Source organism: Scomber japonicus, chromosome 5 (genome assembly GCF_027409825.1).
Source record: "Scomber japonicus isolate fScoJap1 chromosome 5, fScoJap1.pri, whole genome shotgun sequence".
In the NCBI taxonomy this organism is placed as follows: domain Eukaryota; kingdom Metazoa; phylum Chordata; class Actinopteri; order Scombriformes; family Scombridae; genus Scomber; species Scomber japonicus.
The window spans coordinates 4,391,744-4,405,461 of NC_070582.1; the positions used below are offsets into that span (position 1 = coordinate 4,391,744).

Consider the following 13,718-nt stretch of genomic DNA (forward strand, 5'->3'; position numbering starts at 1 on the left):
CATCTTCAGCTTCTTTTCCTTCCTGTCTTCTTTTCCTTCCCGCCTTCCTTCCTCCCTCCCTTCCTTCCTTCCTTCCTTCCTTCCTTCCATCTGTCCTTCCTTCCTTCCTTCCTTCCTTCTGTCCTTTCTTTCTTTCTTTCTTTCTTCCTTCTTTCCTTCTTTCCTTCCTACCTTTCTTCCCTCCCTCCCTCCCGCCCACATCAGATCAAATTGTACTGCATGTGGCCCTTGAATGAAAATGAGTTTGACCCCCTCTGCCCTAGAGCAAAGATTTGAACCGTTCAGACGCAGGACTTCAGGTGTGTGTTTTGGCTGCAGGTGGGTGTGGTTCAGTACGGATCCACGGTGGTCCACGAGTTCGGTCTGAGCGACTACCAGACGGTGGAGGAAGTGGTGGACGCCGCCAGGAAAATCGACCAGCGGGGCGGCGAAGAGACGAGGACAGCGCTGGGCATCAACGTGGCCCGGTACGATATGAACTCATAATGAAACCCCCCCCCCCCAAAACACAGAAACCAATCAGCTGCCGTCACTCAGTCCGTTTTGCGTTTTGTGTGTTTGCAGGTCAGAGGCGTTCAAGCGCGGCAGCCGGCCGGGCGCTCAGAAGGTGATGATCGTCATCACGGATGGAGAATCTCATGACAGTCCAGACCTGCTGCAGGCCGTCCCCGACAGCGAGAAAGACAACATCACCATGTACGCCATCGCTGTGAGTCCGTCCATCTTTACCTTTGACCCCCCCCCCCCCCCCCCCCATGACCTGATCATGATTCTGCCTCCTGCTCCCTCACACTGTCCTCCCTCCTTCCTCTCTGCCCTACATGTTAATAAAGATTTATGCGCTTTAAAGACCGTGTCCGTGTATAGGTCATAAATGTATTTTTTAAAAAAGGTGTAAAAAGTATTTCAACCATTTAGATTTGAATTGTGGAGCTAGGCTTCACAAACTGTGTTTCAAGATTTCTGTGTTCAGGATTTAGTGATTAGCATAAACCCGCCCCTGCTGCTGTAGAGGTAGAAATACATTCAGCACACACTACTACTACTACAGTCTACAGTTAGCCAGTTAGCCAGTTAGCTGAGTTAGCCACCGAGTTAGCCGCTGAGCTAGCAGCTGAGTTAGCCGCCGAGCTAGCAGCAGAAAGCTCTCAGACATAGCGTCCATGTTTCTGGTAGAGGTGGTGACTTTGATTGACAGGTGACACTTGGTAGGCGGGGTTTCAGCGGGCTCGGTGGCCACGCCCACAGCGTTTGGGAGCAGAGAAAGAGGCTGATTTTTACACAACTTTGAAGCCTAATTTCATATATTTGGCGATTTTTTTAATCATTCAGATTTGGCAGGGTGGTTAACAACACACTTTTCTGTGGTATGTCAAACTCAGAACACATATTTATTCTGACTTTACACAGACTTTAAGAACTCGTAGCTCCTGTCTTGAGTGTTTCCTCTATGTCTCATTCAGGTTCTCGGTTACTACAACCGGCGAGGAATCAACCCCGAAGCCTTTCTGAAGGAAATCAAATACATTGCCAGTGACCCAGACGAGAAGCACTTCTTCAACGTGACGGACGAGTCGGCGCTGAAGGACATCGTGGACGCTCTGGGAGAAAGGATTTTCACTCTGGAGGGTCAGCATGTTAAATCATAGGGTTTGTTGAGTGTTTAAATGTCTGAAGTTACATTCAAGTGGAGCTCAAGTCTTTTGTGTCTCCGGAGGGAGCTGTGGGAAATCTGATTTAAAAAAAACCTCACGTGAAGTCACTTAAGTCAGAGTCAGTTGGGGATGAAAACTACAAAGAAATCTGGGGGTGTTGAGTTAGAAAACAGCAAGGTTCTCAGACTTCTGCAGCCCCCTCCTCATCTCTGCTGGAGGCTAGCAGCTCAAGGAAACATCTGTGACTTCCTCCCACATTATTGGCTACTCTAAATTGCTCAAAGGTGTGAATGAGAGTACAAATGGTTGCCTGTTTTCTAAATGTAAGCCCTGTGATTGAAATCCAGCCTGTCTATGTTGTACCTCTTGCCCAAAGTCATCCCGCCCCTCTAGAGCAGGGGGGACAAACTCATTTTCATTCAAGGGCCATATACAGTACAATTTGATGATTTCATGTGGGCTGGACCATTAAAAAGATGGAGGGAAGGAAGGAAGGAAGGAAGGAAATAAGAAGGGAAGGAAGGAAAGAGGGAAGAAAGGTAGGAAAGACAGACAGAAGGAAGGAAGGAAAGAAGGAACGAACGAAGAAAGGAAAACAGGAAGGTAGGAAGGACAGATGGCAGGAAGGACAGAAGGAAGGAAGGACAGATGGAAGAAACAGAGGAAGGAAGGAAGAACAGAAGGAAGAAAGGGAGGAAGGACAGATGGAAGGAAGAAAGGAAAAAAGGAAGGACCAATTTGATCTCATGTGGGCCAGATCATTAAAAAGATGGAGGGAAGGAAGGCAGGAAGGAAGGAAGGAAGAGAAGACAGATAGAAGGAAGGAAAAACAGGAAGGTAGGGATGAAGGACAGATGGAAGGAAGTAAGGACAGAAGGAAGGAAGGACAGATGGAAGAAACAGAGGAAGGAAGGAAGGAAGGAAGGAAGAAAGGAAGGAAGAAGGGAAGGAAGGAAGAGAAGACAGATAGAAGGAAGGAAGGAAGGAAGGACAGATGGAAGAAACAGAGGAAGGAAGGAAGGAAGGAAGGAAGAATGATGGTAGGAAGGACAGATGGAAGGAATGAAAAAAAGGAAGGTAGGGACGAAGGACAGAAGGAAGAAAGGAAAGTGGGCCGGATCGCACCCCTCGGCGGGCCGGTTCTGTCCCACGGGCCACATGTTTGACACCCCTGCTCTAGAGGATAAGTGTTACATAATATGTGTGGATGGAGAGTGTAGGTGCATTTCCATCCATCCACCTGCTTCTAAAAAAAACCTCAAATATCTCCAAATTCCACTTTTTATTTAGTTACACTTGGTTTTGATGGTTTGAAACTGATATAGCAATTAACCCTCCTGTTGTGTTCGAGTCAAGGAAGGAAGGGAGGAAGACGGAAGGAAAGGAGGGAGGAAAGAAGGAGGGAAGTAAAGGAAAGAAGGCAGGGAGGAAGGAAGGAAGGAAGGAGAGAGAGAGGAAGGAACGACAAAAGGAAGAAAGGGGGATGGAGGAAGGAAGGAAGGAAGGAAGGAAGGGAGGAAAGGAAATAAGGAAGGAAGGAAGGACGAAGGAAAGAAGTAAGGAAGGAAGGAAGGTAGGAGGGCGGGTGGAAAGAAGGAAAGAAGAAAGGGGGATAGAGGAAGGAAAGAAGGAAGGGAGGAAAGAAAGAGAGAAGGAGGGAGGAAGGAAGGACGGAGGAAAGAAGTAAGGAAGGAAGGTAGGAGGGCGGGTGGAAAGAAGGAAAGAAGAAAGGGGGATAGAGGAAGGAAAGAAGGAAGGGAGGAAAGAAAGAGAGAAGGAGGGAGGAAGGAAGGAAGGAAAGAAAGAAGGAACAGTCAAAACAGACGGGTCAATTTGACCCGGGAGGACGACAGGAAGGTTAAATCATGACATTTAAAGAAGACAAACACATTTTTTGGGGGCAGACGTGGAATTGAAATGATGATGTTGACTCTGTGTTGTGTTTCTGTTTTGCAGGAACCAGCAGTCAGGGTCGAGGGTTCGGCCTGCAGATGGCTCAGGCCGGCTTCTCCTCACATTTAGTCAAAGTGAGCAACTAAAAACTTTCATTCACCTTATTAAACAACAAACTGTCTTCTTCTGTTAGTAAAGCTTTCACATCTAAGAGGTTTTTATGTTTGGAGTCAGAAATATGATCTTATTTCTTATTTTTTAGCTCAGTCTGATCTCTCTCTGTTTTCCAATAGAGGCACACAGTCTAGTCATGGCCGTACGTAGCTACCATTGAGGACACCGAGGTCATGTCATTTAGTCAGCTGGACATTTTTTCACTGGCCCCGTCTCCGATCTTATGTCCCAGCTGGTTTCCAACCCAGATAGCATGCGAATGTGGGCCACTTGAGGCAATGATCCGGCACTGTAGGCATTCTTCTGGCCCGGACAAAACAGACGTGAACCTAAACTGGCCCATGTAGTAAATGCTACATTTGGGCCAAATATCACAAAACGAATATGGCCCATCTTTGGCCGAAATATGGCAAGTATGGCAATGACTAATCCGGATGTGAGCCTAAAGAGGCCCACATATAAGGAAACATACTTGGCCCACCTTTGTTGAAACATATTTGGGCCAGTCTTGGCCGAACTGGTTTATTTGGTGTGTTTTTGGTTGACATCTGGCATTGTGATGGCTTGGTTATGGCCCACTTTTGGCAAACATGAGCGGACCGCCCAAGTGCCATCATTCCATGCTGTATGTGGGCCGGATGAACATGTCAGGTGTGGGCCAGATATGGGCCAAAAGAATTTTGCTATCTGGGAATTCACTGCTTTCCTTACCGAACAGCTCCAGCGCTTCTGTCAGCAGATTCGTCACAAATTCACAAATATATACATTATAGCATATTACTGGAGATTTTTCAGTCGCAGTTATATAGAGCTCACTTCCAGAAAAAAATATGCGACTTGAAAATCGCCTTAGATCACAATATGTAATCTACATTTGTGAATTGGACTTGACCTGATTTTGCAAACTGTTCATTCATTGGATGAGCCGTTTTCTCCCTTTCCCAGCAGGCCGTGCTCCATTCCACATTTTAATAAAAAACAAAGAAAATAATTAGAGACCGTTAACGTGTTAATCGCGATTAGATTAATGCAATCCATAACGCTTTAATTTTTTAAAATCGCATTTTAATGTTGCAAGCCTTTTTGTCCCTTCTACTCCCCCGTAGACGGCTCCTCTAGCTGTAGCGCTATGCTTTGAAGTGGCCTCCTGCAGTAAACCTACCGCGCTGATGGAAAGTAAGAGAGCTACTGGACTTTTGAACGGCTTGTTTAACTTTAAAACACTTCCAGACGCTTCAGTTGACAAGTCAAAAGTAAAATGCAACCTGTGTCAAACGGAGTTTAACTACCACCGGAGTACGTGGAGTTTGAGTTAACTCGAGATAAGAAAAGAAAGAACTGGACCACAAGAGTGACCATGACTGAGAAATGCACAGCAAGAAAGTGTTATAAATACATCACGGATTACCCATTATTTATTATTATTATTATTATATTTATTTATATGTAGTATAACATCTTGTTTTTGACCTCGGTATTTGAAAAATCCTGGCTACGGCCTTGAGTCTAGTCAAACACTATTATAATTTTAAAATGTTGTGTTTTAAATCAAAGATCTGTCCAATGCTGGAAAACATGACAGCTGGAAAACACCCTGAGCTTATCTTTTTATTTCTAAAGATGAAAATCAGCAAGTTTTTGATCTATGTTGGTAACAGTTACTTTATTTCCTCCCTTTTCCCTCTTTGAAAAAAGGAAATCACGATCCAATAAAATCAGACAGCAGGAGCAAACTTGTGCATTTAATTGATTTTGATTCCAACAGAAACTCAAACTCTGGTATCAGTGTCGTCCTCAAACATCCGCCGTCAGTCCATCTCTGATTCTGGCAGATATGTGCAGAATAAGAAGCTTTTTGAAATGTTTCTGTTGTTTCTCATCCAGGGGAAATAAAAAAAAAATCGCATTCGACTGAATTCCAACGTCAGGGAGTGAAAATGGTGTCGTGGAAAAACTTTCTATGTGTAACACAGAGCAGATGGTTTTTTCCTGAATGTAAAGCTGCCAACTAAACACACACACACACACACACACACACACACACACACACACACACACACACACCACACACTCACTCACTCACATTTAAACCCAATACATGCACAGGACATTGCAGAACAGTCATTAACAGTCATGCACACCATCACATTCACAGACAAACAAATATGCAAAGTGTTTTCTTCTCTTCACTTTTTCAAGGAGTAAAAAAGGTAAAAATGTGAAGCTGATGTGGAAAACAGACGACAGACACACTCTCATCTCTGGCCCGAGCAGGAAAACCATCCTGCGCTCCTCCTACACGATTACTAAAGCAGCGTTTTGACATTTAACAATGAATGTGCAGATCCAGAGTCGGCCCATGTGCACCACAGATCCTGCAGCTTTTGTGGTGCTGCCATCGCCAAAGATTTGGTCATTCGCTGTGGTCCTCGACACACTGGCCCGTAGAGACTATGACTCAATGATTTAATAACTTTCATATCTGGACTTCACTAACTGCCAGAGTTCATCTGAGTGTGTGTGACTGACTGCACAGTTCGATCGAGTTTAAGGACGATACTGAAGCTTAATATCTGCAAATTGATTATAAGTTTGTTCCAAAAACTAGCAGCAGGTTTTCATTATTTCCTCCCTCCCTCCCTCCCTCCCTCCCTCCCTCCCTCCTCTCGTGGTCCTGAAGTAGAGACAAGAATTCTGCAGCCTGAAACTGAACCCTAAACTCCACCAAGTCTCTTCATCATTGATACCCCATTTACAAAAAACACAATATGAAGTTGGATAAGTAACCAGGATGAGGAAGAACACATGTTAATGCAGGTGTAAATGCACTCAAAATGCACTGTGATGAGAGTGTGATCAGATCAGCCAGACCACATTTGGTCTCAGACTTGCATTGTGAACACATCTCAGCAGGTGTAAATGTAATCTGCACCGCATGACCACATTCATATGAAAAAAAAGCAGCCCAGTGAGTTAAAGGTCACCCGATTCCACGTCTTCCTGCCAGCTAAAGCAAATCCTGCAGAAAATACAAGTAGCAGCAGTAGTTAAGAAGTCTTTGCTCATAAAAAGTCAGTTAGAAATGAATGACAGCAGTTTCCTTCATCTGTGATAAGTCCACCAGCTCTGCCTAGCTCATTTGCATAATTGAGATCCGATCAAAGCAGAAATAATACCAGGTGTGAATGGAGCATGAGATCCAACCTGACTGAACCCAACAGGTGCTGAGAGTCAAATCTCATGATGTGAGACTCAAACTAAAGATTTGAACTTGAACTAATGACGGGAGGAAACATTGTTACAGAGCTTTTATTGATGCATTTCGGTTCGCTTGGATTTTTGTGTGAAAAGAAGCCGAACCGAGAGGATGACAAAAAAAACAAGTTTATGATCTCATCCACTGATTTTAACCAGAACAAACTAGCTTAAAGTTTAAAAATGACACATAAAAATAAATGAACTGATTTTAATTTTTATTGGCCTAAATACCCTTTTAATCAATATCTGATTACACGCAGTGACTTCAGACTGCTTGTGAGGCTCGGCATAGTTTTCAGATGATAAAATCCACTTATGATCTGTGTCGATGAGAACTCTCTGTGTCCTGTTATTTGAGCTGCATGATGGGAAAAACGTTTCCAGTCATCATGGTAACATATGTGGAAATACCAAACACCAAAACATCCAACTTGGAATCGAATATTGCAGAAGAAGAAGTGTGTCAATGAGTCTACTGGTGGATCCACTCAACAGTAAAACTCTTCCAGGTTTAACCACTGAGATGTCGTCACTGCCCTTTGAATTCATATGATGCCGTGTGCTCTGCTGTATTAGTGACCTACATTATAAATAAATCCATGTTTTGCGCCCTCAGGATGGCATTCTGCTCGGGGCGGTGGGCGCCTACGACTGGAACGGAGCCGTGTTGAAAGAGACGAAACATGGGAAAGTCGTTCCACCGAAATCCTCCTATAAGGACGAGTTTCCAGAGGAGCTAAAGAACCACGGAGCCTATCTGGGTAACGAGAGGAACCAAAGATACTCTGTTTTAAGTCTCGTTATCATTGTGTCTGTTTGAGTTGAGTTTTGGATACTTAATAAGCTTAAAGTGCTTTAAGCCTCCTGTTGTCCTCGAGTCGAGGAAGAAGGAAGGAGGGAAGGAAGAAGGAAGGGAAGGAAGGAAGGGAATGAAAGGAGGTAGGAAGAAGGAAGGGAAGGAAAGGAGGTAGGAAGAAGGAAGGGAAGGAAAGGAGGGAGGAAAAAGGAAGGGAAGGAAGGGAGGGAGGAAGGAAGGAAAGAGGGAAGGAAGGGAGGAAGGAAGGAAGGGAAGGAGGAAGGAAATGAGGGAAGGAAGGGAGGGAGGGAGGAAGGAAGGGAGGAAGGAAGGAAATGAGGGAAGGAAGGGAGGGAGGGAGGAAGGAAATGAGGGAAGGAAGGGAGGGAGGAAGGAAATGAGGGAAGGAAGGGAGGGAGGAAGGAAATGAGGGAAGGAAGGAAGGAAGGAAGGAAGGAAGGAAGGAGGGAGGGAGGAAGGAAATGAGGGAAGGAAGGGAATGAGGGAGGAAGGAAATGAGGGAAGGTAGGGAGGGAGGAAAGAAGGAAGGAGGATGGAGGTCAATCGATCCTTTTTGCACCCGCAGCTAGAAAATATGACTATTTGTACGGACTTGCTCACAGCCAATCAATGCAAGCGTTCTTGGATTTAATGCAACATCCAAGTGGACTAAAATGCAGAGACAGGACACGGGCATGAAGAGTTCTCAAGTCGTTTAATTCAGTCCAAAAGTCAGAAACCAGGAAGTCCAAAATCACAGGGCAGAAATACAGAATCCAATAGTTCAATAACACTAAGAGTCTAAACTGAGATATGAACGCTGGAACGCTGACAGGAAACTGACAAGACGATCTGAGCACACCACATATATACACTGGATAACGAGGCACAGGTGTAACACATTAGGGGAAGGGAGGCAAACAGGAGGGGAGGAAGTTAGACAAGACATACCAAAATAAAACAGGAAGTAGACAAGACAAAGAACGAACTCAACCAAAATACATTACAAAAGAAGACAGGATGGAAGGAAGGAAGGAAGGAAGGAAAAGAAGACAGGATGGAAATGTGGAAGGAAGGAAGGAAGGAAGGAAAAGAAGACAGGATGGAAAAGAAGACAGGAAAAGAAGATAGGATGGAAATAAGGAAGGAAGGAAGGAAGGAAAGAAAGAAAGAAAGAAAGAAAGAAAGAAAGAAGTAGGAAAAGAAGACAGGAAGGAAGGAAGGAAGGAAGGAAGGAAGGAAGGAAGTGGGCCGGATTGGACCCCTTGACGGGCCGGTTCTGGAAGGAAAAGAAGACAGGATGGAAATATGGAAGGAAGGAAGGAAGGAAGGAAAGAAGGAAAGATAGATGGAAGGAAAGAAGGAAAGATAGATGGAAGGAAAGAAGGAAAAGAAGATAGGATGGAAATATGTTAGGAAGGAAAGAAGGAAGGAAGGAAAAGAAGACAGGATGGAAATATGGAAGGAAGGAAGGAAGGAAGGAAGGAAGGAAGGAAGGAAGGAAGGAAGGAAGGAAGGAAGGAAGGAAGGAAGGAAGGAAGGAAGGAAAGAAAGAAAGTGGGCCGGATTGGACCCAGTGAGTAAGACTCCTCATTGATCAGTATGTGGTGTTTGTGTTTCAGGGTACTCGGTGGGTTCACTGGTTTTATCTCACGGCGCTCAGCTCTACGTGGCCGGAGCACCGAGGTTCAACCACACCGGCAAAGTCATCATCTTCACCCTGAAGAACACCGGAAACCTGACCATCCTGCAGGCGCTGCTGGGAGAACAGGTCACACACACACACACACACACACACACACACACACACACACACACACACACACACACACACACACACACACACACACACACACACACATCAGAGGTGTCAAACTCATTTTCATTAAAAGGCCTCATACAGCCCAATTTGATCTCATGTGGGCCCGATCATTAAAAAGATGGAAGGAAGGAAGGAAGGAAGGAAGGAAGGAAAAGAGGGAAAGATGGAAAGATGGAAAGAAAGAAAGACAGATGGAAGGAATGAAGAAAGGGAGGGAGGAAGAAAGGCAGGAAGGAAGGAAGGAAAAGAAGACAAGAAAGAAAGATGGAAGGAACAAAGGAAGGAAAGAAGGCAAAAAGAAAGAATGAAAGGGAAGAAGGACAGAAGGAAAGATGGAAGGAATGAAGGAAAAAAGAAAGAAAGAAAGGGAAGTAGGACAGATGGACGGAAGGAAAAGAAGACAGGAAGGAAGGAAAGAAGGAAAGAAAGTGGGCCGTATTGGACCCCTTGACGGGCCGGTTCTGGCCCACGGGCCGCATGTTTGACACCCATCTCTGGTGTAGATATTCTTCCTTATCCACACATGTGGGACACATGGCTGCATCCAGATTGAGAGAGAGAGAGAGAGAGAGAGAGAGAGAGAGAGAGAGAGAGAGAGATATTGAAATGAAAGGATAAATGTGTTTGTATCAGACAGGTGCAGGATTTGATGACTAGATGTGAGTTTTAAGCTTCTCAATGAAAGTTCCTTATTGGAATCAACCTGTTGCCATGGTGACAGATCGATCATAGTATATATATGCAGGTTGAATCTTTACCTTTAAAATTCCTGCAAGGTGCATTAAGTCCCTAAAATTAACTTGTTTTAATTGAGAGAGAATGAATCATCAATATTCAGTCTCTTATATTCTTTCTTTAAGTCAAAATCTGGGAGAAATTTGCCTAAAACGTCGTCAATCTGAACACATTTCTGACCCAGAGTGTGATACTAGAGGGAGTGGAGGGTATTTTGGTGTTAGTTGAAGTTCAACAAGCAGCAATCTGATCATATTCAACCCCAACCGGTCAAGGCAGGAAGGAAGGAAGGAAGGAAGGAAGGAAGGAAGGAAGGTAGGAAGGAAGGAAAGAAAGAAAAGAAGACAGGATGGAAATATGGAAGAAAGGAAAGAAGGAAAAGAAGACAGGAAGGAAGGAAGGAAGGAAAAGAAGACAGGAACGAAAGGAAGGAAGGAAGGAAGGAAGGAAGGAAGGAAGGAAGGAAGGAAGGAAGGAAAGCAGTAGGAAAAAAAGACAGGATGGAAATATAGAAGAAAGGAAAGAAGGAAAAGAAGACAGGAAGGAAGGAAGGAAGGAAGGAAAAGAAGACAGGAATGAAAGGAAGGAAGGAAGGAAGGAAGGAAGGAAGGAAGGAAGGAAGGAAAGCAGTAGGAAAAAAAGACAGGATGGAAATATAGAAGAAAGGAAAGAAGGAAAATAAGACAGGAAGGAAGGGAGGAAAAGAAGACAGGATGGAAATATAGAAGAAAGGAAGGACAGATAGAAGGAAAGAAGGAAGGAAGGAAGGAAGGAAAGAAGGAAGGAAGAAAGGAAGGAAAGAATGAAAGAAAGAAAAGAAGACAGGATGGAAATATGGAAGGAAGGAAGCAAGGAAGGAAGGAAGGAAGCAAGGAAGGAAGGAAAGAAAGAAAAGAAGACAGGATGGAAATATGGAAGGAAGGAAGGAAGGAAGCAAGGAAGGAAAGAAGGAAAGAAAGAAAAGAAGACAGGATGGAAATATGGAAGAAAGGAAGGAAGACCGGTCAAGGCAGGTTGTGTCCCACCTAGAGCCAGGTTTTAGGGGAGTTTTTCCTTGCTGCTGTCGCCAAGTTGCTGCTCATGGGGGAAACGTTTGGATCTCTTGAAATAAAATTAAAGAGTAAAGTCTAGACCTGCTCTGTGTGAAAAGTGTCTTAAGATAACTTTTCGTTGTGATTTGGCGCTTTATAAATAAAGATTGATTGATTGATATTCGCTTTCATTTTATCACATCCCAGCGACAGCACTGCGATGACTTCTTCTGTCAGCGCAGAACTATGAGCTTAAGCTGTAGGTGTCTAATGACGTGACGTTATGCAACATGACACGAGTATTATTCTCACTTCCTGGCAGTTGAAGTGCAACCAACAGCAATTTGATCATATTCAACCCAGACCGGTCAAGGCAGGAAGAAAGGAAGAAAGGAAGGAAGGAAGGAAGGAAGGAAGGAAGGAAAGAAAGTTAGAAAAGAAGACAGGATGGAAATATGGAAGAAAGGAAAGAAGGAAAAGAAGACAGGAAGGAAGGAAGCAAGGAAGGAAGGAAGGAAGGAAGGAAAGAAGTAGGAAAAGAAGACAGGATGGAAATATAGAAGAAAGGAAGGACAGATGGAAGGAAGGAAGGAAGGAAAAGAAGACAGGATGGAAATATAGAAGAAAGGAAGGACAGATGGAAGGAAATAAGGAAAAGAAGACATGATGGAAATATGGAAGAAAGGAAGGACAGATGGAAGGAAGGAATGAAGGAAGGAAGGAAAAGAAGACATGATGGAAATATGGAAGAAAGGAAGGACAGATGGAAGGAAGGAAGGAAGGAAGGAAAAGAAGACAGGATGGAAATATAGAAGAAAGGAAGGACAGATGACAGCACTGCGATGACTTCTTCTGTCAGCGCAGAACTATGAGCTTAAGCTGTAGGTGTCTAATGATGTGATGGTTACGCAACATGACACGAGTATTATTCTCACTTCCTGGCAGCAGCGAGAGTTTAACAGCTGCACTTAACTGAGGACTTTACAAATGTCTGATAGGCCTGAAACAACTGCAAACAAGTATTAAATCAGAGCAGTGTGTTAGGGACGAGGAACTCTGGCTATTAATCTGTTCTTTACAAAGCTCACACACACAGTACAGTTACAATTATTTCATTCTCATGTTTTATTCTTTTCACAGATCGGGTCTTATTTCGGCAGTGAGTTGTTATCGATGGACGTAGACAGTAACGGTCAAACTGACGTCCTCCTGGTGGCGGCACCCATGTACTACAGTCAGGGCTGGGAGAGAGGGAAGGTTTACATCTACAAAGTTACACCAGAGGTATGAAAACACTAAACTTCTTTAAAGACTGTGTATAAAGTGAATTCAGACATTTTTCTTCTAAACACATTAAATAGGTCATGAATGTATTTCTAATAAAAAAGGTGTAAAAAGCATTTCAACCATTTAGATTTGAATTGTGGAGCGAGGCTTCATAAACTGTGTTTCAAGATTTCTGTGTTCAGGATTTAGTGATTAGCATAAACCCGCCCCTGCTGCTGTAGAGGTATAAATACATTCAGCACACACTACTACTACTACAGTCTACAGTTAGCTAGCAGCTGAGTTAGCAGCAGAGTTAGCAGCAGAAAGCTCTCAGACGTAGCGTCCATGTTTCTGGTAGAGGTGGTGACTTTGATTGACAGGTGACACTTGGTAGGGGGCGGGGTTTCAGCGGACTCAGCAGCCACGCCCACAGCGTTTGGGAGCAGAGAAAGAGGCTGATTTTTACACAACTTTGAAGCCTAATTTCATATATTTGCCGATTTTTTTAATCATTCAAATTTGGCAGGGTGGTTAACAACACACTTTTCTGTGGTATGTCAAACTCAGAACACATATTTATTCTGACTTTACACAGACTTTAACAACTAAACACAGAAGGACAACTGAAAGAGAAACTAAATTTAGCATCTTCCCTTCCAGGCATCCTTGATCCTGAATGGGGTGCTTGAGGTTTCCGACCAATCTCAAAACTCCCGTCTGGGTTCTGCAATGGCCCAGATCCCGGACATGAATGGAGATGGATTCAGGGAGCTGGTGGTCGGAGCACCCCTTGAAGATGACCACCAGGGGGCGGTGTACGTGTTTTATGGCCACGGCAAAACCATCCAACCGCAGTACAGACAGGTGAGGGATGCAGAGCCAGTAATTGAAGGAATATGGGCAAGAAACTGAAACTTTGTTAATCCCTCCTGTCTCTCTCCAGCGTCTGGCTGCAGCTGGATTTTCTGCAGGTCTGCAGTATTTCGGTAGAAGTCTTCATGGAGTTCTGGACGTCAATGCTGATGGACTCGTCGATCTCACCGTGGGAGCGCTGGGAGCTGCTGTGATTATCTGGTCAGACACAC

The 13,718-nt window shown here is 44.2% G+C and overlaps 2 protein-coding genes across 2 annotated transcripts in view; one reads left to right on the top strand and one right to left on the bottom strand.

Annotated features, from left to right (window-relative positions):
• The window catches only part of LOC128358610 (40S ribosomal protein S17), a 554,334-nt gene that overhangs the window by 222,175 nt on the left and 318,441 nt on the right, over positions 1-13,718 (bottom strand). The gene's annotated exons all lie outside the window — the stretch shown is intronic.
• The window catches only part of itga11b (integrin, alpha 11b), an 87,982-nt gene that overhangs the window by 43,558 nt on the left and 30,706 nt on the right, over positions 1-13,718 (top strand). The window contains exons 7-15 of the mRNA XM_053319441.1: positions 319-467; positions 565-709; positions 1,464-1,629; positions 3,612-3,682; positions 7,597-7,741; positions 9,399-9,547; positions 12,505-12,648; positions 13,294-13,497; positions 13,577-13,707. Of these exons, the coding sequence (XP_053175416.1) occupies positions 319-467; positions 565-709; positions 1,464-1,629; positions 3,612-3,682; positions 7,597-7,741; positions 9,399-9,547; positions 12,505-12,648; positions 13,294-13,497; positions 13,577-13,707 (1,304 nt within the window). The remainder of the gene's footprint in view (positions 1-318; positions 468-564; positions 710-1,463; positions 1,630-3,611; positions 3,683-7,596; positions 7,742-9,398; positions 9,548-12,504; positions 12,649-13,293; positions 13,498-13,576; positions 13,708-13,718) is intronic.